The following is a 23,011-nucleotide window of genomic DNA, read 5'->3' as shown; positions in this document are numbered from 1 at the left end:
GAGAAAGCCGAGCCTTTCAGACCAGGCGTTGGAGGCTTCACACATGTGATTTACTGGCAACTTGAGCTGGCATACCAAAGATGTCATGGGTTTTGGTGGATATAAACATTGTAAAACCACAGGAAGATACACTTTTTACCAGGTTGCTTTTATTCGGTGCTAGAGAAAACAGGAGCCAGAGAAAGGCAGAAACAATTGCTTCTCCCGTGGTCACAAAGCCAATGTGAGAGCACCATGATGCACATACCTGCAGAAGCCACACTGGACAGAAAGGTGGAGAGAGGGAATTCCCCTGTACTTCCTGTCCAACACCCCCCTCCCAAAACCTTAACTCTCCCCTGTAGAGTCCCAGGTAAAACACAACTCAAGCCTGACCTCAGAAAGACTCCGAAGCCAGCCTCCAGGAGGGTGCCTTGTGTGCACACAGAGTGCCAGGAGGCATGCTAGACTGTACCAAGCTTTTTGGAAAATGCCTGGCCCAGAAAAAGGATGTCCCCATCAACTTCTTCACTTGATTTTTGACTGACAACAAGAAAACTGAATTGTGCACTGGTCTTCCAACAGAGTGGCCTGGGGCTAGCAATGGTCTCAGTGCTCAAGAACAGGGGAAAAGGTCTCAGTGCTGACCAAAGAGCATCCAAGGAGTGCACTTGGCTGTCAGGTGTATGCATGCATGGAGTCATGCCTCCCCCAACATGCCAGAGAGGGAAAGTTGGGGTTTAGCTCCTGGGAGATGATCAAAGCTGTCCTCTCTGTGTTTAAAGGGCTCCCTTCTCTAGCACCTTTCAAAGAGAATATCAAAGAAGCCTCACCACTTCCTTACCACCCACCAGCATGCTCCTAGGCCTGTCTCAGGACACTTGTTTATCTAACCAAAGCCCTGGGAAGGCTGCCACTGCCTTTCCAGCCTTCCTTACCTCCATTATGCCATGCTCTGCCCAAGGGCTGCCTTTCACTCTGCCCGTTTGGTGACAGTGGAGCAGCTGGTGACAGAGTGATACAGAGAGCCACTGGAAGGGCCATGACTGAGGGACTCCCCTGGACATACAAGGGCACCTAGACCTCTCTTGTGGCACCTGGGGACTAACGGGTGGGTGAGTAGCCAGCCAGCAGCCACTGCTCAGTCCCACCACTTTGGCTGGTGGGCCCTCACTTGAAAATTATGCCCCCATCAAAGGCTCCAGGTTATCTCCAATGCTTCTAGGAAGTGAAATAAAACCTAACCTCTCCAAACACCTGGGTGACCCATGACATGATGCCCATGCTGACCATGGGAGAACTGCTTGAGTGCCCCAAGAACCAGCAGAGATGTGCAGAAACCCTCCCCTTTCATGTCGAGAGCATGACATCAGCCCTCAGCTTGTAAAGGGAGCACAAAGCTGCGTGCCGGACTTCAGGCTGCCCTCGTAAAATGGGACCAGTTCAATTATTATGCTGCCCTGGAGTCCATGGGCCAGTCCCTATTGGCTTCAATAGCACTCCTGCTAGCTATTATCTCAGAAGGACGCTCGTTACAGAAAAATCACATCCCTCTGCCAAGTTCTCGTGTCTCACTATTTTTGGAACAGCACGGGCAGGCTCTGTGCCTCAGCAACTGTCAGCAGAGCCACCCAAAGCAAATCCATATAATGATCAGGCTAGCAAGGACAGTGCTGGAAACAGCACTGCCTGGGGTCCCCTGGCAGCATGAGAAAAGGGATAAGGACAATAAACATAAAACCCAGAAGCTATTTGACACTATTTGCATAGGAAGCTGATCTCCCCCAGCCCTCTTCATTCTCATGCATATGAGTGGAGACAAAGGGATTTAAGAGGAAACCACCTGCACAGGAAGGATGGTTCCTAAAATCCAAAGAAGACAGGACCTTCCTAGTGCAAACTCCTTTTAATTAAAACATTCCAGGATCCGCATTCCCCAGGATTAAATTACTGACTTAGCTATTTACACGTATAGCCTCTTTCACCTGTTCTAGGACAGTATGTTTGAGGAGCTGGATGACAGTGCCAGGTAAACAGAAACAAGCATTTTTTGTGCTTGTGCTCCCTAATACAGGATCCATGATTATCCACAGGTCCCAGGACCTGTCAGCAACTCACAGATTACTGGAGTAGGAGCATAATCCTCTGTGACACTAAAGGATGATTCTAAGGCCCTTAGAAAAAGCAGAGGTAAATGGCTTGGGCAAGCTGGAAAGCTCCCATAGTGAGGCCTTCAATAAAAAAAAAAAAAAAAAAGTAAAAAGAATTAAAACCCAGAGACATGGGGAGCAAGGAAAACCTCACTTGCATGCACTTGAGCACAACTTAAACTGCAAGGAAGCAGCAGGTCTCCTTCCTTACCTTTCACAGGAAAGGAATCTGGAGGTGCAAGTCCAAAACTGCCCAGCCAAGCAGTGGGCACGCACAGGGCCACATCCAGCCTCTGCTAGCCTGCTGTGCAGTTAATACTTCCTCTGTAGGCTCTGAAAACTGTGACCCATGGCAGGCAGAGACAACACTGGCAGCTCCTACCACCTAGCGGCTGCAATATTTCTCTGGGACACAGCAAGGAGGCTGTAGCGCAGGCAGCCTCAGCTCACCCTGGGCTTTATTTGCAGCCCTTGCTAGCAGGTACCGCTTATGCCGCAGCTGAGACGAACTTAGGACCACAGTGAGCACAGAGGCAGCACAAGAGAGCAGAAAACCTTTCTGGAAAACATCAGTGGCTAATGTAAGCATAAAAAGCCCTCAGCTAGCTCTAAAGCAGGCAAGCAAAGTAACAGCAACATAGATGAATTCCACTAATGCATTGCTGTTTCTTATTCCAGCTGGCATACCATTGCTGGTACTTATTCCAGCTCAGCTAATGCTAGATTACTGGCGCTACACGACATGGCACCATGCAGCGCAGACATGCCTCAAGCTGTTAAGTTAACCCCTAGGCTGCTTAAGTCAGGGGAAGAGTTTGTTGGTTTGGGTGGAATATTATAGAAGAGCCAGAATTCAAATGCCTCCAGATGCAGCCAAACCCTCAATCCCTTTGAGCACTCTGTCCTCAAACTGCTGCAGCATTTCAGGCACTTCCAACATCCTTCCTTTCCAGGTTCCACAATCCCCTCTTGAACTGGGGAAGGAAGGGTGAGAGTGGAACATAACTGGACACCCCTATTCTACATGCAGCCTCACCATAATGACTTCCCCTGAGCTCCTGAAGAAGCTCAGAACATAATTTAACTTATGTGCAATGAGATTCCAATGCTGACTTACGCTGATTTTGGCACTGACCATAAGCCTTTGCCAGTTAATCCCAGCCTGTCTTGATGCATCTTGTGGGATCAGGCTCTGACTTCACTTTGACAAATGGTAAGAAGACTCAAAATAGCTAGTTCTTGACAATGTTCTAAAGGCAGGCCCAGTAGCTCATTATTTATCCAGGATCTCCACAGCTGACTGGAGTCAAGCTTTGTTTTTTTATGACATGAACTGTTAATGTCAGAGTTCAGGCTATGTGATGCATGTGATGTGATTTCCATGTAATTTAAAGTGAAAATGGGTATTGTTTTGTGTAACCTTGCTCCCAACTCCAAACATAAGTAGCATTTTTAAACATTTAATACACTGGCCAGCAGCCATAAGTGGTCAGTATTTTTGTATTTAATTTATATATATATGTATTATTTTTCTGTTAAGTTTTTGTTCATGGAGAGGATAATACCATGCCATATAAAGAACAAGCAGAAACCCCAAGTACTGTATCAGCCTGGCTAAATCCTCCCGGAACAATTCTGCCCAATGAATACCCTGCTGTTGCAATCACTTCTCTAATATAGCAAAGGGATTTAATTACTATTTTATAAGCAATTTAAATCTGGTTATTCTGGATTGCAGTGGGTGTCACTGAGTGCAGAATATGGGCAAAAAATGCAATGAACCACATTAGTCTTAAATATGTCTTTTCTTTTGTAAACACTTTCCTTTTTGGTTTTGTGTATTATTTGAGAGAAGTGGTTTTCTGTTACTGACAATCCAGATAACAAAGCAAAGCGAGATTTAACTAAAAGTGGAACCTGAGAAAGACTGGCAATAGCAGGGTCTGCTGTGACAAGCACCACTCCCTTGGCACCCTTTCAGAGACTGACCAGCTCTGCGTTCTGGGCGGCAAGGGCTGAGGGGTTCTTCCCTCCACTCCTCTGACAAGCTGGTCCAGAAATTCCTGTTCCAGGCTGCTCTACTCCTCCTTTTCATTTCCAGTCTAACTGTATCCATGGCCAGTCTAGACTCATTTAATACGAGCCAGCATCTTGGCAGCTTTGTTTCCCTCCTCAGTGTTCATCATCTGCAGACATCAATCAGATCCTCTTTTTGCTTTCAATTTGCTAGTCTAAACAGACTGAGTTCATCCATTTTTTTCCTCTTTACAAAAGTCTCTGCAATTACTTCATCAGCCCAGCAGACCTTGTCTGCACCCATAGCGAATCACACTCATTTTTTGAAGATGACAGACAGTACTAACACAGTGACCTTAAATCTCCCTTAAGTTCATGGGAAATACTCTACGTAGCCCCGCAGCATACCTACTATTTTCACATCTACGTTGCAATTCAGTAAGCAATGCCATAGCAAAGGGCATAGCAACAGCTCGCAAAACCCATTGCTATCCTGCATCTGACTTCAAAAAGCACACACCAATACTGGACATCTCCAACATTTATATGAGAACTTCAGGAAACCCATTAAAACATAGGCCCTGTTTCTTCACATTATAAAATACAAGAGGAGTTTCCTTGGTTACTAGTGTCAACAGTGAGCTTCAAGTTTTGTTTCTGCTCTATAGCACAGCTGCTCTGTGAACCATGTATATAGGGAAGAAAACAAACCCAAACCATCTCAATGTCATTTCTGTTACATGAGTCTACCCAAGAGCTCCACCCTAAATGAGCACAGTTCTAAAACTCCATAGCTGGCTGTTGCATCACCCCAGTGAGAAGACTAAGACATGGGTGTGTGGCAGGATCCATTTGTGTGCCTTCCCCCCGCCCCCTTTTTTTTTCCACAGTATTTTCGGTTTATGTAGGAGTGAAGCCACGACTAAAAGGGCAAGTTTCTCCTGCCTCTTCTAAGAGGAAAACAAGCTCTGTTACCATTTAGCAATGGACAAAAAGCACCTGGAAAGGAGCCCAGGCAGTTTGAAAGAGCTACTCTGCTTTGGTCCTAATAACAGCTTAGCTCAGGGGCTTCCAATCTTACCTTGCTGGTACAGTGCTGCTGCCACTGCCTTCATGACAGTCACTCCTCCTCACCACCCACACCAGCAACAAGCTCCCACCCACATGCACATACCACAGGAGGCTCTGAGCTGGACAGGCAGTGCATGCGCAGTCCTCCACTGAGGTATACATACCACAAATGACACACTTCCCTGTTATTACCATTTTGTCAGGGAGCTTAGAACAAGCCAGGATTTTGTTTGCCAATGCCCAGCAGTCGTTAGAGGTGGACTACAGCAGAGTGCCCTACTCTCCCCTGGGCAAAGAAGTTTTATCCTGGTTCTAAGTGGACATTTATACCAGGCCAGGGACTACATACACAGGAGAGGACCTCTGTCCTGAACATGCCAGCCAGTGTCAGGAGGAAGGCTGTCCACCACCTGGGCTATACTTACAGGAGTCTGGAAGCAACAGTAAAGCTTGGTGAGGAATGGGTGGTTCCTTGCTAAGGAAAGGATGCGTTTCTCAGTCATGGTGCATTCAACATCGTCATCTTGAAGAATGACATCCTTCTTCAACACCTTCACTGCATAGAGCTGCCCACTCTCTTTCATCTTGGCAAGCATCACCTAAACCGAAGGGGAGGGTGAATTACAAGGGCTGAGCCCTCACTTTATGAGCAACACAGAGACTCTCACATTTTCTCACACTAGAAAGGTCAGTTATCTCATGACCAGGCTTGTGGATGCAAGTGAGTCAGCCTGTTAGTATGGGCATCAGTGTACAATCAATGACACATATGCTACTGTTTGCAGCAGGCTTCTCCACATAGAAATACCCACACACATTACTGCGATGTCTGGTGCAGGGCTAACTGCTTGAAACTCATTCACTGTGACAGGGCAAACACCCTGAGGAGTACCATTCACCCCACCTCCCCCCTCAGTTACCAAATTCAAATGCACCATTCCACACCGTCTTTGTGGCAAAGCAGAGAAACAAAGCCCCCATCTCACCACATTTGAAACCGCTGCCTTGTTTCCTTTAAAGGAAAAGACTTCACATGCTCCAAGAAATGCTGCCCAAACGAGTGCTAACACACACACTTGTAACTACTGGCATAGGCCCTGGCATGCATCTGTTCTTTCAGTTGGTTTTTTCTTTCTTGTGATATCCAACTCTTCACTTTGCTGTCAGCTTTCTTTCTCTTGCCTCTTCTCCCTGCTCTCTGTATCCAACTCTGTTGCACAAAGCATACTCCAGTGGAAAGCCCGTGTGCCACGTTATGAAATAACTTCATCCATCTTGCAGCTTCTTGAATAAGCGATGTGGTTCTCCCCAGAAGAGCCACAAATAACTCTCACCTTTCCAAAACTGCCCTTTCCTAATACACGAAGGAAGGTTAAGTCTTTGATCCCAAGTTTGCTCGCTGAGGTTTCACTAACGTTGTTGCTGTCTTTCAGGCTGCCTTTTCCCTGATGTCTCAAAGTAGATCTTGAAAGTAGTTTCTGTGGAAGAAAGTTAAGTAAGCATCAGTCTGGACAGAGATTATACTTCTGCATCAGAGGTGCTGACATGCAGTTAACCTACCAACCTAGGCATTCAGGACCTGTTCAGATGCACTGTATGGCCACTGGAACAGAAAGCACACTGGTACCATTACCCCACATAGCTGCTTGTGTGGGACTGGCAAACACTGGTACTGCGCAGAGCTGTGCTGAGATGTCAACACTGGTTCCTGACCTGGGCGTTTTTAGTGGTAATCCACTGTCCAGCAGTTCCAAGAGGCAAGCCTGACTCTCTCCACCCTCACTCCCCAGAAAAATAAGATGCTGAGTGTGGAAATCAATGTCTCCTATATAACATCAGAATGAGAGAAACTGCATAATTTCTGCAATATGTGAAATGCTGGTGAGGTCTAGAACCCAAGCAGATTTCATCTGATCTCTGAGGTTTCTACCTAATTTTAAGACTTTTACTAAAAGCCTAGTTCAGTCGGTCCAAAACATCAAAATATTTTTCTTCTCCATAGCTGACTGCTGGCTTCTTCCATTGCTCCAAATGTAATGGAAGGCTGCTCATTCCCGTGCCAGCAGTGAGGGGTCTGCACTTTCAGGCTTATAGCAGTATCAGTACACATTACTAGAGATCCTTTATTTGCAGTATGCAAAGACCAGTCAATCTCCAGCGCCCTCTACTCACAGCTCTCCAGGTACGAGTGTACGCAGATAAATGACTCGTTCAGTCAATTAGCCCAAAGTCACACGGACTTCTTGAGCTCCACCTTGCGACTACTTTGGTGTAAAGCAAAATTCTTCCTGTACAGAAGCCTCGTCTCAAATGCCATAGAAATGGCAATCCCTTCTACGGGTAAAACCACAAGCACATTCATCACAGCACCCAGCAAAACTTCCAACAGATTTAAGCTTACAGCACTCTGAACACTCATCTACAGCCTTTAGCTCACAGACAATGAGAGGAGACTGTTAAACACCGAGCACAGATTTTTATTTTCCTAGTTTCATCTCCTTTTGATGTGCAGATTATGCAAACAACAAATGTTAACAAGTGCTGTTTTTAACAGAGTTGGGAAGGAAGTGTGGGACTTGTGTATCCCTGTAACTCCCAGGATAACTGTGTTGACCAGTGTAGCTGGCTAACTGTATGACAAGATTTACCATGTCTGGCAATTATGGTTTGGGGATTAATATATTCTTTTGGGCAAATAAAAATAAATAGACCAATATTTTCTTATGGGTTATTGTGATCTCAAGCAAACTCACTTTGCTCGCAAAGGAAACATGATGAAAACAGAGTTGTTATCAAATGACAGCTCTGAATTCTATTACTGAGTATGGGCATTTTCACTGAAGTTCTTACAGAGTGTAATAAACTCTGAATAGATTCACATAACAGCTGGATTTTTAGGATGCCTTAAGTAGTGAAAAGCAGAACGTACACAGGTATGTCCAAACCATGGCAATAACCTTACTGGGACCATGTCTCACACAGCACAGACCAGAGATAATGTTGTGTTGACCTGGACCACAGATCCTGGGAAACTATTGAAAAGTGAAATGGTTTTCCCAAAATCACTCAAACAACTGTGACAAAGCTGTGAAGAGAACCTAGGTTCTTGCTGAGTTCTTCTTTTGCTCTGCCACAAGCCACATATGCAAACAGAACATCTGTGCTTGCAGTAAAAATAAAAAAAGGTAGGGCATGGATTAGATTGATCACTTATTATTTAGGGCTCTTATTCCCCTCTCACTCATACCAAACAGATAAAAGAGTGAATGCAGTCACAACAATGAGAAACATAAGCAAACAACAAAGCAATACCTAGAGATTAATGCCTCCACCAGGGTAAACCTGGATATAAGACAACAATTTTCCAGGTGAAGTCTTTGCCACAAGATGCAGACAATAACAACCTACTCATGCAGTCCACTGCCCAACACCATCTGTCATAACTGAAGTCTTTGACTTCTCCTGCACCATGTAAAGACTCAGCTGTCTTGTAATGAAGGGGTGAAAAGGACAAAAGGAAAAAGACTCACCGAATTTGGGGAAATGCTTCCAGGTTGCAGACCCATGCATGCCAAGGTTTTAGCAAGCTCTGCTGAGTTCACCCCACAGTTCGGTGCAACATTTGCTTGGCATCGGATGTGGACGTTCATTTTACAGACTGACAAGGGTGATGGGAGGGATAGAAAGTAAAAGCAAAGGAACAATTAAAATAACTTGGAGGGATTTATTGCTGAGAAATAATTTAGCAATTCTGCTTCAGGAAATATACCCATATGGATGTATTCTGGGTCTTTAAATTAAAGGCATTTTTGCCACTGATCTCAGCAGAAACAAAATCAGGACTCTTAAGAGGATAAACTCCTGAAAGTCAGGAACATACCCCAAACCCTCCAAAAGCAGGATACCATGTGTGAAGCTATTGGCAAGCGCATGTTTGTCAGTTATATAAATACCATTTTACCTATGCCTGCAGATAAAATTAGTATCTATAACTCTACAGAATTCACAACAAACTTTCCTTGCATTTGCAGGTATCTGACTTTATAGGCATGCTGTTAAGTAGGAAACTAAAATCTTTCTTGCTCTCACTCATGGATACACACACACCCTCTTGTGGGAGATGGAGGTAAACGTAGACTGTTGGGATTGGGCAGTCTGAAGCAAAAACATAACACCAGGACACATTTTGTCATCAATTAACAGTGTGACAGACAGGGTAGTCAACCTAAAGCAACGACCATTCTTCTCAAATGCATTGTCGTTGCCCTATTTCATTAGCTGAGGAAAAACATTTAGGTAAAGGGAAAAATGAATGCAGAAAGCAGTGCTACCATGAATAATTTCAATAATGCAAGTCAAACAAAGCTGTGCTGACAGTGCAAAGTAGAGCCCTTCTGGAAGCCAGAGATTAAAAAGTACATCAGTGGTTTTTAACTCTTGCAAAGATGAATATTTATTTCTCAGCTTCCTCTTGAAGGTTACAGAAATCAAGCCCACGCAGTCTATCAAGAGTCTAAAAATATATGTATTTTGTGCAAAAGGCTACAATAAGAAGCCGCTCACTTTTACACTGTAGGCCCTGTCGCATGATTCCCCACAGCAAGGAACCACAGTGGTCACAGAAAGTCGGGACTTTGTAGTTGTGAACGCTGAACTTGTGAGGAATGTTGATTCCAAACCTCTGTTCAGTCACCTGAGGCACCAAAAGAAAAGCACAGATTTAAAATCCAAATACATACATCTGTATGAGCTGGTTCATTTACACACAACCATTCAAGTGCAAAACTACGACAAAATAATGACATCTCAGAAAACGTCCCAGTACATCACCCCACTAAGGTTTACTGCAAGTGAACATTGAGGGACCAACCTCAGCTGCTGCAAGCCCCTCTGGTGTCTCTGCTGGGCAAGCTGGGCTACCTGACAGAGCAGATTTTAAAGAGGGCTGCCTAGCCAATCTTAAATTCTTAAAACTGAGTTAGAATTACAAGTGTGGAATAGCTCATCACAAACCTATCATGCTGAAATGCCACATACAAATTAAAGCAACAGCATTTTGTAACTAACCAGTTTTCAAATCATTAATTGTGTATTATGTGCAAACATGTGACTTCAGGTCAAACTGTTGATTTTATTAAATTTAAGAATAGTTTTCCCAGCTTCTAAAATCCTCATTCCTCTTCTCATCCTCCTTATAAATAACAGTCTTTTAGCCCACATTTCACTGTATTACTTGCTCTCATCCCCTTTTTAACCTTTTTCTTTTCCAATTATGAATCATTCACATCTCAGAGACACCTTAGAAAACGCTGCACTGCTGAAGAAACCAACACCCACTTAGCCTCTTTGTTATTTTAAACTTCGTTTCTGAACATGCAGATCCTGGAAGACTGAGGAAAACCCACAACTTCATTAAGTCAAGTCAAGGATGCAACTGAAACTATGAGCTTGAAGTTAGCAGTGCTGCTCACCTTTGTCTTCTTTTAAAGTAGCTTAAATGTGTTATAAACCCTTCATAATACTAAGAAAGGGGTATGGAACCTCACTATTTAACTTGCAGTTTAGCTTTAGGCATTTTAACTTATTTTCATCTGACTTGGCAAGGGGTCATTTTAACTTTGCACTTCGGAGGCAAGAAATAACGAACAAAAGCAATTACGTATCTGCACTGGAAAACAGGTTTCTGCATGACACACACTATTAAAAATATTACAATTGAATTTTCACCAAACAGTTATTAAACAATTTCCAGTTACAGAAATGAGACACACAATACACAGGGCGGTTTTAGGTAAGAATGGCACTCCTGTCAAATACAGCCAAAACTAGCAAAAAAAACAAGCCTTCAGAAACACAAGTTATTCAAGGGTTCTTTATTAAAATGTACGTAATTTCCTAGAGTAAAGCTGTGGAACAATGACTAAATGGGCACTTTGAGTTACCAGAAAAAGAAAAAAAAAGACACATAACAAAGACCAGTGGCTGAATTTTAAACCAGAGGAATCCATATTAAGAACCGGGCAGCAAATTTTTATGCAACACAGTTAATCATGCATTTACCAAAGAAATCATGTAATTCCCAAAGAAAACAGTGGATTTTCTATTTCTTGATGTCTTCCAGTGAAGACACCCTGCCTTCCTAAACTAGCTACTAGTACAACCACTTATTAGCATTGACAGTAGATCAACCAGATGATATTGCATGGCTTTTACACATGTCTCTATCACTCTCACTTTTAAATCCACAAATAAAGATAACACAGAGTAAATTCTGTTATAGGACAACCCCCAGCAACCCAGACAAACCTGAAGCATCATAAATTATCATGACCCATAATAACCAACATGACTTTACCTTGAGATCGGTCTTGTTAGTATTGTTTTGGCACGTGCAAGCTGTAACAATTAGATGATGGCAGCGCTTGTGTACAACACAGGTGCATACTAGGAAATAAAAAAGGCATGCTGAAAAGAGCTCTTGAAAGACTCTAAACACATCAGCCCACCAGCTGGGTTCTTTAAGGGTCAGCTATATCATCAGGACACAGTAAAGATGTGAAAAGTAATCAGTGGCTTGGAATTTCCAACAGATCTGGAGATGCATCTCCAACCCATTGCAACAGAAATTCTGCACGGGATCATTCACACAGCCTAGAAAACAGCTGTCTATATAAAATATGGGTGATGCACACATAACAACACTATTATTTCTCAAATGAACTAAAAGAATTGTTGTTGAAATAGTTATCCAGGGGAGAGTATTTTACACAACGTACAAAAGCAACATTAAAGAACACAGGTCTGAGATACAACAAGTCACCCCTACATCTCAGCGGCATTAGTGCTTCTTACACTGGATATCCAAGTGAGTCCCAACCAGGTTAGTTTGTTACTGAGGCTCAGCGCAATGCTTCTGTCTGGGAAACTGGATAACTGCAGAAGAATGGTGCTGTGCCTGGACTAATTAGCTAGTCCTCATCAAAAGGGCTAATCAGCCTGAAAGCAGAATTGGGCTCTCTCCAGGTATGAAGCCGGCTTGGCTGGAGTGAGCTTCCACAACCCAGTGTGCACTGTGGACACCACTAAGGGCCAGAGATACTGTCTATGTAAGGAGATTTTTGTAATGGAAACTACAAGCTGCAGTTATGTTGCAGGGACCCACACTATTCTGTTTGTTGCTGACTTAAGCTTGCATTTATGAAGGGTTATCAATAACATTCACTTTCACCCAGAAATTTCATGTGGGATAACCATTTTATTTACCTGAAGCTTCCTTTCATATGGGGACACAAGTACCCTATTATAGTGCACAAGAAACAGGCTGCATTAAAAGGCTATACTGAATGACCATGCACCTCTAAAGCAAGTAATTTTGGCATCTCGCCATGGAAAAAGGGAAAGGCAGAGCAATAATTAAGAGCAAACAAGCACCATAAACATCATTCAGCCAAAACATGCATTCAGACAAAAGTGCTGTGCCAACACACAGGATTGCCCTTTGAAGTCACATTAATAATTTCACTTTGTTGAACTTCATAGGCAGAAATAGGAAGAGGGTGGCCATTACATCAGGGTACTTTGTGTACCAGTACCAGCTGAATACTGTCTGAATGCTGTCCTGAGGAGACCCTGGAGTTCTCAAGCCTAGCTGGGTGTTGCAGGTACTCAGCAACTCAGTGGATCAGCACAGGAACCAGATCCCTAGGTGTTTGTATGAATGTAGGTGGCTGCTCCTGCAGCCTGACAGCTGCTCAAATGCACAGTTTTGGCTGGCTAGGGAGGAAGAGGAGTGGTGACTTCAGAGAAGCTTATAACCACAGGATGTCCCAGCAGCATGGGAAAGCGTTCCCAAAACAGCACATCCTACACACTCACCATGCAGGAGAAGAGCACCTTACCTTGGCACTGGTATCCCTGCTTCCCAAATACGCCCCTGTTCAATACAAAGTATGAACATAATTTAACATCAGAATGCCAGTCTTCTTCCAGATCACTTATAGAAAAGGGCCAAAACACAAGGGGATCCCAAATGACCAGATGCTTGGAGCAAAACTGCTCAGCAATAATGGCATAATTCAGCACATGGGTATGTGAGCATAAGAAAGTACTGCAAAGGCCATAGCTTATAGGGTGGGCTGTTGTATGCATGCTATTCCCCATATTCCATCCTCACACTACTTTCTGAAATAACTCACATTATTACAACATACACCACACTAAGACTGATCTTAGCAGCCCACACCCTCTTATTATCTCTCCCACTCTATGCTCTTTTGAGGCATATCTAAGATGTTCTCCCTGCTGTGCCCACTCCCCCACATGTACCACCCCACACGTCACACCTGATAGGCATTTACTCTAGGGTTTCAAGCAACTGTTTTTTCTCAGTGTAATATCAAAGCTCCACTTTGTTAAGTTAAGAGTTAAGATTTGCAGTCTTACTTCAGATTGTCTGGGTTACTTTTTCTCCCCTTTGAAATAGTAGGTATGCTTACGTAAGTGAAGCCTCATCCACATACCTTCCCTGTTTGTTACCAGCATCCAAGATACACATCACCTCTGGCTGTTCTACAGTAGACTCCAGTTTACAGCATAAATGTGCCCTGCTAAACCTGATGGCCAAGGGGAATCACATCCATGGCCCTGGTACAAAGTGCAGGGTGACTGATTCAGGATCAGGGTGACTGATTCAGGATCAGGATGGCATGTTGGTCCCCAAAACACGAAGGGACGGGAAGCTTCACATGACCATGTTCAAGCCATTCTTACCAGATGAACTCCCTGCAGTGAGAGCAGTATGTTGGCTGTCGCAGATAGGTAGCCATGAATTTGTGCCCGTTCACCTGATGTACTCGCCTTCGCATTGCCCGCTGGCGCTTCCGAGTGAGGTTCTTAAAAATTCGATCCCTTTGGAGGGTCCCTGTGCAGGGGGCAGAGGGGAAAAAAAAACAAAAAGACAACAAAACATTAACATTATCAAACATTATCATGCACAGTTATTGCTCCTGGTTTTGCTATGGCATAAGAAGGACATGGACCTGTTGGAGCAAGTCCAGAGGAGGCTGCGAAGATGATCACAGTGCTGGAGCACCTCTCCTGTGAGGAAAGGCTGACAGAGCTGTGCTTGTCCAGTGTGGAGAAGACTCTGGGGAGACCTTTGAGCAGCTTCCAGTGCCAAAAGGGGCCAACGAGGAAGCAGGAGAGGGACTTTTTACAAGGGCAGGTAGGAATAGGACAAAGGGGAATGGCTTTAAATTGAAAGAGTGGAGATTCAGAATAGATATGAAGAAATTCTTCACTGTGAGGGTGGTGAGGCACTGGCACAGGTTGCTCAGAGAAGCTGTGGCTGCCCCGTCCCTGGTTGTGCTAAAGGCCAGGTTGGATGGGGCTTTGACCAACCTGGTCTAGTGGAAGGTGTCCCTGCCCATGGCAGGGGTTTGGAACTGGATGAGCTTCCAATCCAAACGATTCCATGATTCTATCATAAAATGCTTCGAGAGGCCACAATAACATCCCTGATTTAGAAGTCATGGAACCATGTTCTTGAACAAGGATATCACCTACAAGGATAGCACCTGGGACGGGCAACAAAGTTTATTGCAAAGGCCCCTTTAGCTCAAAATTGCATTTTTCATCTAGGAATAACTGCCTCTTCCCATCTTTCTCTCCCTCCTCTCCCACGTTGAAACATGTCACCAACAATTAACTCACAAGCTGTAATCAGACCAGAAGCTCAAGGCTAATGAGTTGTTATAACTCACAGGTTTTTGGGCAGTAACTCCTAAAACATAACTACATGAAACCAACTGATCAGTGCCCCAGTTGAGACAAAGCAGTGACTTGCTCAGTTAATAGTGTTTGTTCACCTTCGGTATTCACAGGTTACAGTTCTGTATCACCATTTCTAGCGATTTTGCTTCATGTATTGGAGAAAAAGGCATAGCTTAATTTTTCAAGGACTGTTAATTGTTTGGTACATGCCACTCAGCTTTCTTTAAAGGGATCATTTTCCAAAGGGTAGATAATATTTTATTGTTCTGGAAAGCAGGAACCCAGGAACTTTAAATGTGCATTGTCTCAAAACTTGCCTTATTTTTAGAATACAATAGATTGTTGGAAGGGACCTACCACAATCATCTAGTCCAACTGCCTGACCAATTCAGGGCTGACCAAGTTAAAGTACATTAAGGGCATTGTCCAAAGGTCTCTTAAACACTGACAGGCTTGGAGCATCAACCACCTCTCTAGGAAGCTTGCTGTGGTGTGTGACCACTCTCTTGGTAAAAAATTGCTTCCTAATGTCCAGTCTGAGCCTCCTCGGCACAATTTAGTATCACATTTCAATATCTACCAATTTAATTACTTCTTTTTTAGTGGGTTTAGTTCAGCCATTCAACAATTTCCTAGCAAAGCTCAGCTTACATAAAACAAGTCACTCTTAAAAAGCAGAACTTCTGCCTTCTTAAAAGGCAGAAGTGAGCTCTACATCAAGAAAGCCATTCCAGTACAGCCTTCTGACTTGCAAATCACAGCCAGCTGGTCTCAGAGATGCTTGCATAGACCAGGTCAGACTCAGCTGAGCTTCCTAGATTAAAGCCTCATCTGGGGCACACTTGCCTCAGAAGCAAGAAATTAAATTTGCTGTTTTCAAGTTCATTGCTTTGCAAAGTAAAGGCCCTGCTAACAAGTGCATTTTGGGAATGCACACTGGAGTCTGATAAAGGTGACTGCACCATTATATGTGCACCATTCTCTTGTTTTGAGAGTGTGGACTGAATGCAAGGCAAAAGCCAGCTACTGCCAAACCCTCTGCATGGATATAATGACACAGGAAGGGATAGGCAGTCTGTAAACTTCCCACACATCTGATCATCCTGGAGCACTGGACTGGCAGCAATACCCAAACACAGCTGTTACTGTCCCAGTTAATTTACCCATAAAAAGGGGGCAGAGCATTTCCCTGCTTTCAACTAGCTTTGTTGATTAACTGCTGGCAGGAAAACAAAAGGGAAAAAGCTGTCAACCTGATCAAGGCTTGAAATGTAAGAGTCCCACATCACAGGCATATTTCCCAGTCCTCTTTGTAGGAGTGAGGATAAAGGAAACCATCCTGTTAGTACTGAACCCAGCCACTTCAGAAGGCTGTAAGCCACAGGATGTATTCCTTTCAGTATTCTTGCCACACAGGTTTAGAAGCAAAGCTGGTCATAAAGCTCAAGGGTGTTTTTTTTCTTCTGTGTTCTCCCAGCCACAGGCTGGAAACCTCCTAACCAATGACATGGAGGACAGCTTGACTTTGAGACAGTTTGCATTTATTTTTAATAGAAGCACATGCTATACATTAGAATTTTCCTATTAAACACACACAAAAAAAGGATGTGGTAGGGCTGACCCAAGTACTTAACAAAAACCGGCTTTCTTCATTGCAGAACTTGGATGGACAGAAAGACTGGCACAGAAAAGCCTGCCTTTCTAGGGAAGCACTTAAAGATGTGTTTAATTCTCACTGACGTCAACAGGACTCAGCGGACCACAGGAATTGCCAGACTGGATCAGAACATCGGTCCAGCTAGTTCAGCATCCTGCCTCTGTCAGCGGGCAACCAGAAGCACATGAGAGCAAGATGGAGGAACCCTGCACCTTGGAGATATCATTTTGATCATCAGAAGTGAGAGCTGATGTGCAGAGGTTTAAAATCCCTTCCAAACGTTCAATCATCATTGCACAATTTCAATAGACTCCAACCACCATAGGAAACACAGCTGAGAACTTCAAGAGGTAAACCAGTTCATCCTTCTTCCCCACCAGAGAAGAGCATACTGCTTTGCTGAGCCCAAGCTTCCTACAACTTCATGTGAGAACTATTAAAAAATAAACAAATTCTTCTAGTATTACAGAATTTGCCCACCTTTAAATTCAAGAGAACATCTCCTTCATCCAGATTTAAGCATACACTTAAGTGTTTTTCTGAATCAGGGCCAAACACCTCAACTATCAAGTACCCACCTTGGAGTTCAGCATGTACAGGAGAACTTCCAAGGCATGGAAAGGGAAAAGCAGGGTTTATGAGTGGGTGGTGAGCATGTAAGTAGATCACCTAAAGCAGCAATCCAGTTACCAGCTTGCTCCATATCAGCTGCTCCATTAGAAGTCCAGCTGTTGATGCCCTTTAGGTTCATGCACTTACATTTACCAGAGTTTAAGAGAATATGTTCCCAATTTAGCTCATGTAGTTTCTGGGTTTGCTTCAGTTCCCCTCAAGGATCAGCATGGGGTAATTGCCTCCCTGGTGCTCGACCATGCACCAAGAAGCCCACATGCAGCCAAAAGAAAACCAGACCTTTGCATGAGGATTAGGGGACACTCAAAGGTGGTCCACAAAGCCACCAAGTGGGACACTGTTGTGCATCTCTATGGTCTGCAGAGCTTTGGAGAGACTGCAATTTTGAAATGATTCAGGAAGACCAAAGGATAACAGGAAGACAATTTTTCATGGGCAATCCAGGAAATCCCCACACTGCCTGCACTGGTAAACCACATCCATGGCCAGCCTTCAGCCTTCTCCTCCAAGCTGTCCTTGGTCTCCCTCTCCTGTTCCCCAGCTGCCACCATCTCACACAGCACAATGCTTTCCATCTTACAGACCCACTTTTCACTGAAACACATTCCACAAATTTTTTTTGTGTTTTTCCTTTCTAATGGCATAATTCGTATTTAAAACATTCCTCAAATTTCACATTTTTCCCTCATTACTTGGCTGCATTTACCCACTAACTTCCTTCACATGCTGCACATCTTCCAGGTGATCCTCACCCATGCTTACGTTCACCTCACATTACATTACCTTATAACAAATCTAAATGTTACTAAGCAGATGACTGACTTCAGCAAGGCCTGGATTACTTTCCATGTGCAATCAGCTCTTTTGGGCACTGTTCTCGTTTCCTGATACTCTTTTGAGCAAAAAGGAGAGGGAGAGCACGGGACAACTTCAGCCACACTTAGGCCCCAGTAGGAAACCATCCACCACAACCTCACAATCTAGTAGGACTACATATACAACCACATCCCACAGTATATAACCCTCTTTCAGAGGGCTTGGGTACTCATCCATCCCACACACCACACCATGGAACAGGCAAGTTCAACCCTCCAACAAGGTGCAAGTGATTTTGAAATGATGGAACATTTTGCTTTCAAAACCACCTTCCTCCCAACCACCAGCCCACCAAGATGGCAGAGGGGATTGGAACTAGATGATCTTTAATGTCCTTTCCAACACAAACCATTCTGTGATCCTATGAGTCTTTCTTCATATGGAGAGCACTTTACGAAACAAAGCAGCTCTAAACCACTCTAGGAGACCCATACTTTTAAAAGCCTCTAATCTCTGGTAAAGCAGCAACCACCATGAATGGTTCAAATGTCCAAATACTGCTATGAAAATAGGCAAGTGATTGCTCAGTGAAGGGAGTTTCCACATCCATGGTTAAATTTGGACGTCTGTAACTATGGGGTATTAACTGTGTCTGGCTCTGTGCAAAAGTAACTACAAAGTTAAATAGTAAAAAAGATTCTTCCTTTTCCGCTTCTCCACTCATGCCTAACACGTGTTTATGGCAGTGGAAATTATGCACATGGATGGAGAGGAGAATAAATAACCCAGCAAGTCATCTGAGGACATGTGCATGCACTAGCACACCGCTCACCCACTCAGCAGCCTCATCACACTGCCCTACCTGCCCCCTGAGCCTACCTGATCCTGCCCTGCTGGCCAGAGATCCTCCCCCTCTTTCTCCCTTCATTAGGTTATTTCAGGTAAGTCCTTTGGTGGCATAACTACAGCAGTAAGACAAGAGGAAGAGCTGCAGAATTAAGTGGTGTGTGTGTATGTGTGTGTGTGCACGCAAGTAATTATTTGCCTCTAGTAGTTAAAGCCTGTCAGATCTCATCTATTGGAAATCAATCTCACCATCACACTATCAACCACTGCTATCATGCTGGCACAGCAAAGATCATTTGGGCACGTCGTGACACATGGCAATTTCTACTGTTACATGGGATGTGTAAATGTGATTTTTCTTTAAAAGAAAATATTAAAAACAAAACAAAACCCACAGTGTAAAAAGTCTTAGAACAATAATGCTAATAGAGTAAAAATTAAGCCTTTTTCATCAGTACCGGTAACAATATACATTATCCTAAGCTCCCCTGGAAAAACTGCATGCAAGATCCCATTGTACTGAGTGATACATAAGCATGGAGCAGAGGCCATCCACTCAACTTACTGGACTGCAAAAAGCAACATAGTGGATTGGCAGACCCCTTGCTTTGCACTGCAGCACTTAACATTTCAGATGAAGCTAAATGCTCATCTAGCCCATGTCCTAATGGTGCCTGTTTTAGGAAAATAATACATAAAACCAAGTAAATGGCAGGGAATGAATACACTCACACCCTCCAGCCATCAGTATGTAGGTGTTCTCTCAATATTTATCTAACAGCAGGCTTCCTCACATATACTGAATATAAACAGAGGCTAAACCAAAATGAACCAAGCTGTTTATTTTCCAAGCTGGAAAACACGTATGCTATGTCAAAAATCCCTTACAAAGGCTTGATGTCTTAACCAGGAGTTTTATCACTATAATCCTCTGGATAGTCAAATCCACAGGAAGCCTTGCTAATTAAAACATTGTAAACACAACACAGCCTTGAAGAAGAGGCTGACAGCCTCACTCTGAAAAGGGAAAAGGATTTAAAGGCTACAACCCGAAGTGGCATTTCCTGTGCTGACTGTTCTGCTTCCCTAGTATTAGCGCGGCAGTGTGAAAGCATTCCCTTTCTTCATTACTGAAAAATATTTTCTTCAGTTCCCCTCAAAGGTCACTTGGATACATGAATTGGACAGCTAGGAAACAGCCATATCCACAGGGATGGTGTTAACCACACAGGGTTTCTCTCCCACTTCATGTCTGTCGAAGTTTCTGTCCTTCTGCTGCTTTTCCCAGTCTGTGCATGAAACCAGATTGGTTCAAATCCCAGGTGAGGCTCATTGCAAAGCAGACGTGTGGCACATCAAACACAGGCTGGGACTTATGTTTGATCCATCTGTCATTTTCCTCTCTGAATCTAGATAAAGTTTTGTGCAAAGACCAGAGAAAGAGCCAGCTAGTGGTGGCAGCACTGGCTTCTAGGGCTTCTAGGACTTTACAGAAAACCCATGCCGTCTTTTATGAAGCCAGCCTGTCAGCGTTGTCTGAAAGCGTAAGAAGGAGGCATGATGCTACCAATCCAAAAAAATAAGGATTTCCCCCAACTCGCGAGTATGAAACAGCATTATCAGCAGTCTTGGAGATGCAAAAATATGTAATCATCCATGCATCAAATCACACAGAACTCTGCACTCAAGACAAGGTCCCTGTTTCCTGTCTGAGTGCTGAAGTAGGCCAGGTCCATCTTCCTTGTTTTCCTGACAGGTCTAGGGCATAAATTCATCTCAGCTCTCCCCCTCAGCTCTCAGTGATTAGCATTTGAGTACTGAGGCTGAATGATGATGTTTCAGTGCAGCAGCAGTGACAACACAATCAACAAAGTTCACACAACAATATTAGTGAGCATGACAATGCTCAGCTATTGCTACAAAAGCACATCACAGGCTCATTTTTACAATTACACAATGATGCCAAAGCTCTAGTGGCACTAGTAGGTGAAACAGAAAAGCTCAGAGGACGTGTCTCCATGTTTCCCAGGTTTATCAGCTACAGCTCTGCTCCATCCATCACTGCTAACCTTACTGGTGTGGAACTGGGGTCTAGGACTTTTTGGAGGGTACAGTTTTCTTTACTACCAGTCCCTTACATTAGCATGTGGCAGTGCCAAGGACAGCAGGTCAGCTCTGTTGAGCTGGAGTGATTAGTATGTGGCTGCTGGGAGCTATCCACATGTGCAGGAAGGGAGATGGCTTCAAAGCACAGCCTAGAGCCCAGTGCCAGGGCTGAAGAAAAAATAGCTGCTTTTTATCTGTTTGCATAAGGTCTGCGAGAACATGAGAGAGAAGGAAGAAGTTGACTTGACAAACTCTTAAAACAAGTATTCTGCTACCACTTCAAGTCTACCAACCAGTTTTGAATACCATACAGGTTATTTTGCATAGAGTTTTAACCATGATTGCCACACAGGTTTTCAGACATGCACACGCCAGCTCAAAAATACTATTTTCCACATCTGCTTTTACAAGTTATTTCTGGGAAAAGCTTTTATAGATGTCTGCTCGTGGATATTGACAGCTATGAAGCAAGGCACTGCAGCACGTTGCGCAAGGCAGAAAAACATGAATGGAAAAGCCTTTCCATTTATTTCTGTGATGAGTAACAATGAAAGAGCAAACGGGATACTGAGAATAACAAAGTATTTCAGTGAACATGAGCAACTCCACACCATAAGAGACCAGGTTCTCAAACACAGACTGTTGCATGCCACCCCACAGGCTGCAGAAATGCTGCTGACTGCCAACAATGAAGTGTGCGAAGGAAGTGCAGGCAGTTCCCTGCACTTTCCTTTCTCTTCTCTTTACAGCCACACAACTGTGAGAGAAGGAAGGGGACAGCCCCAGTTTTCACCCTGTGCTTGTTTCTCTGCCAAAAGCAACCAAGGTTTTACCCGCACTGCATTTAATCATTCTGTCTCTGTCAGGCTTTGCATTTGTTTGGCAATGGTAATCTCGTGATACTTCTGGTTGTAAGAGAGATCAGGTTGTGGTGATAATAGCAGAGAACTGTCTCAGCTTGCACTAAGAGAGGATGCCAACAGAGAAGGATTTTATTTAAAATTGGAGTAGGGACTTGAGGGAGACACAGAAGAAACCTGAACACCAAATTAGCCCTTCAGAGCCCCGGGCTGGCTCTGTGTGTGGAAGGTCACCCCATATCTGTTCAACACCTAACAAGAGACACACAATACCCATGCAGTTTGGAAAAGCAAGATAAATTAGCCAGGTCCTATCCAGCAAGATGACAGGTATGTGCTTCCCTCTGGCTGTAGCTGAATATGGTCTTCCAGCAGCAGAAAGACACCTCAGTCCCACTGCTCCCTCCTCACAATGGAATCCCCTCTCTACTGTCTAAGACCTGCCAACATAACTCCACCTGCAACTGCTCCATAACCCACTCCTGCCCCATTGATCTGGGGTAAGATCTTCAGGCAACAAAACACAAAACAAAGCAAAAAACACTATTATTAACATTTTCAGTTGACCCTCACAAACAGTGAGAAACAGGCAGTAATAGCCACCTCCCCTACTCAGCTGCAGGTAGAACGGCACATCTGCTTGCTGTCTCAATTTTATCATGAGATGGGGACAATCCTCCTTCTTACTTTAAGATGTGCAAATAATACCAGTTCCTCATAATTCTTACTTCATTGCTCATTAAAGCCTTAACGAACTGATTCCTCTCTCTCCTCCCCTCACCAATTATAATCATTATTATTTCCTTGTGCTTAGGCAAGTGAATTTCCATTGTAAAATCTCCTGTTAGTCCTTCCCACCTATTAAACTCCAGATAAAAATGTTGAGATGTGATTTATTAGGGAAGGAAACCGTTTAAATACATTATTCATTAAAAACAGGAAAATAAAACTTAACATAGCAACTTTGATCTTTCCCCATGATTAATTCATGCACCATAAGCCCTCTTCACCGTAAGTTTTAGATTTCAAAGTATGCTGTCTACAGAGAAGAAGCAGCACTAACAGAGTGACAGCATTCATAAGTCAAAGCTATCAGCGCTAGTGCA

General features: G+C 43.8%; 1 protein-coding gene across 2 annotated transcripts in view; it reads right to left on the bottom strand.

Annotated features, from left to right (window-relative positions):
• The window catches only part of PRKCH (protein kinase C eta), a 115,463-nt gene that overhangs the window by 52,972 nt on the left and 39,480 nt on the right, over nucleotides 1-23,011 (bottom strand). For both annotated transcript variants that reach the window (XM_061376168.1, XM_061376169.1), the window contains 7 exons: nucleotides 13,986-14,136; nucleotides 13,115-13,149; nucleotides 11,572-11,660; nucleotides 9,780-9,909; nucleotides 8,747-8,874; nucleotides 6,551-6,694; nucleotides 5,642-5,815 (listed from right to left, as the gene is read on the bottom strand). In XM_061376168.1, coding sequence (XP_061232152.1) covers nucleotides 5,642-5,815; nucleotides 6,551-6,694; nucleotides 8,747-8,874; nucleotides 9,780-9,909; nucleotides 11,572-11,660; nucleotides 13,115-13,149; nucleotides 13,986-14,136 — 851 coding nt within the window. The remainder of the gene's footprint in view (nucleotides 1-5,641; nucleotides 5,816-6,550; nucleotides 6,695-8,746; nucleotides 8,875-9,779; nucleotides 9,910-11,571; nucleotides 11,661-13,114; nucleotides 13,150-13,985; nucleotides 14,137-23,011) is intronic.

Source organism: Neopsephotus bourkii, unplaced genomic scaffold (genome assembly GCF_033783945.1).
Source record: "Neopsephotus bourkii isolate Nb327-2 ecotype Australia unplaced genomic scaffold, CSIRO-AGI_Nbou_v1 NB_1707, whole genome shotgun sequence".
Classification (NCBI taxonomy): Eukaryota; Metazoa; Chordata; class Aves; order Psittaciformes; family Psittacidae; genus Neopsephotus; species Neopsephotus bourkii.
The sequence above is the reverse complement of the archived record's forward strand: the minus strand, read 5'-3'. Positions and strand labels throughout refer to the sequence as shown.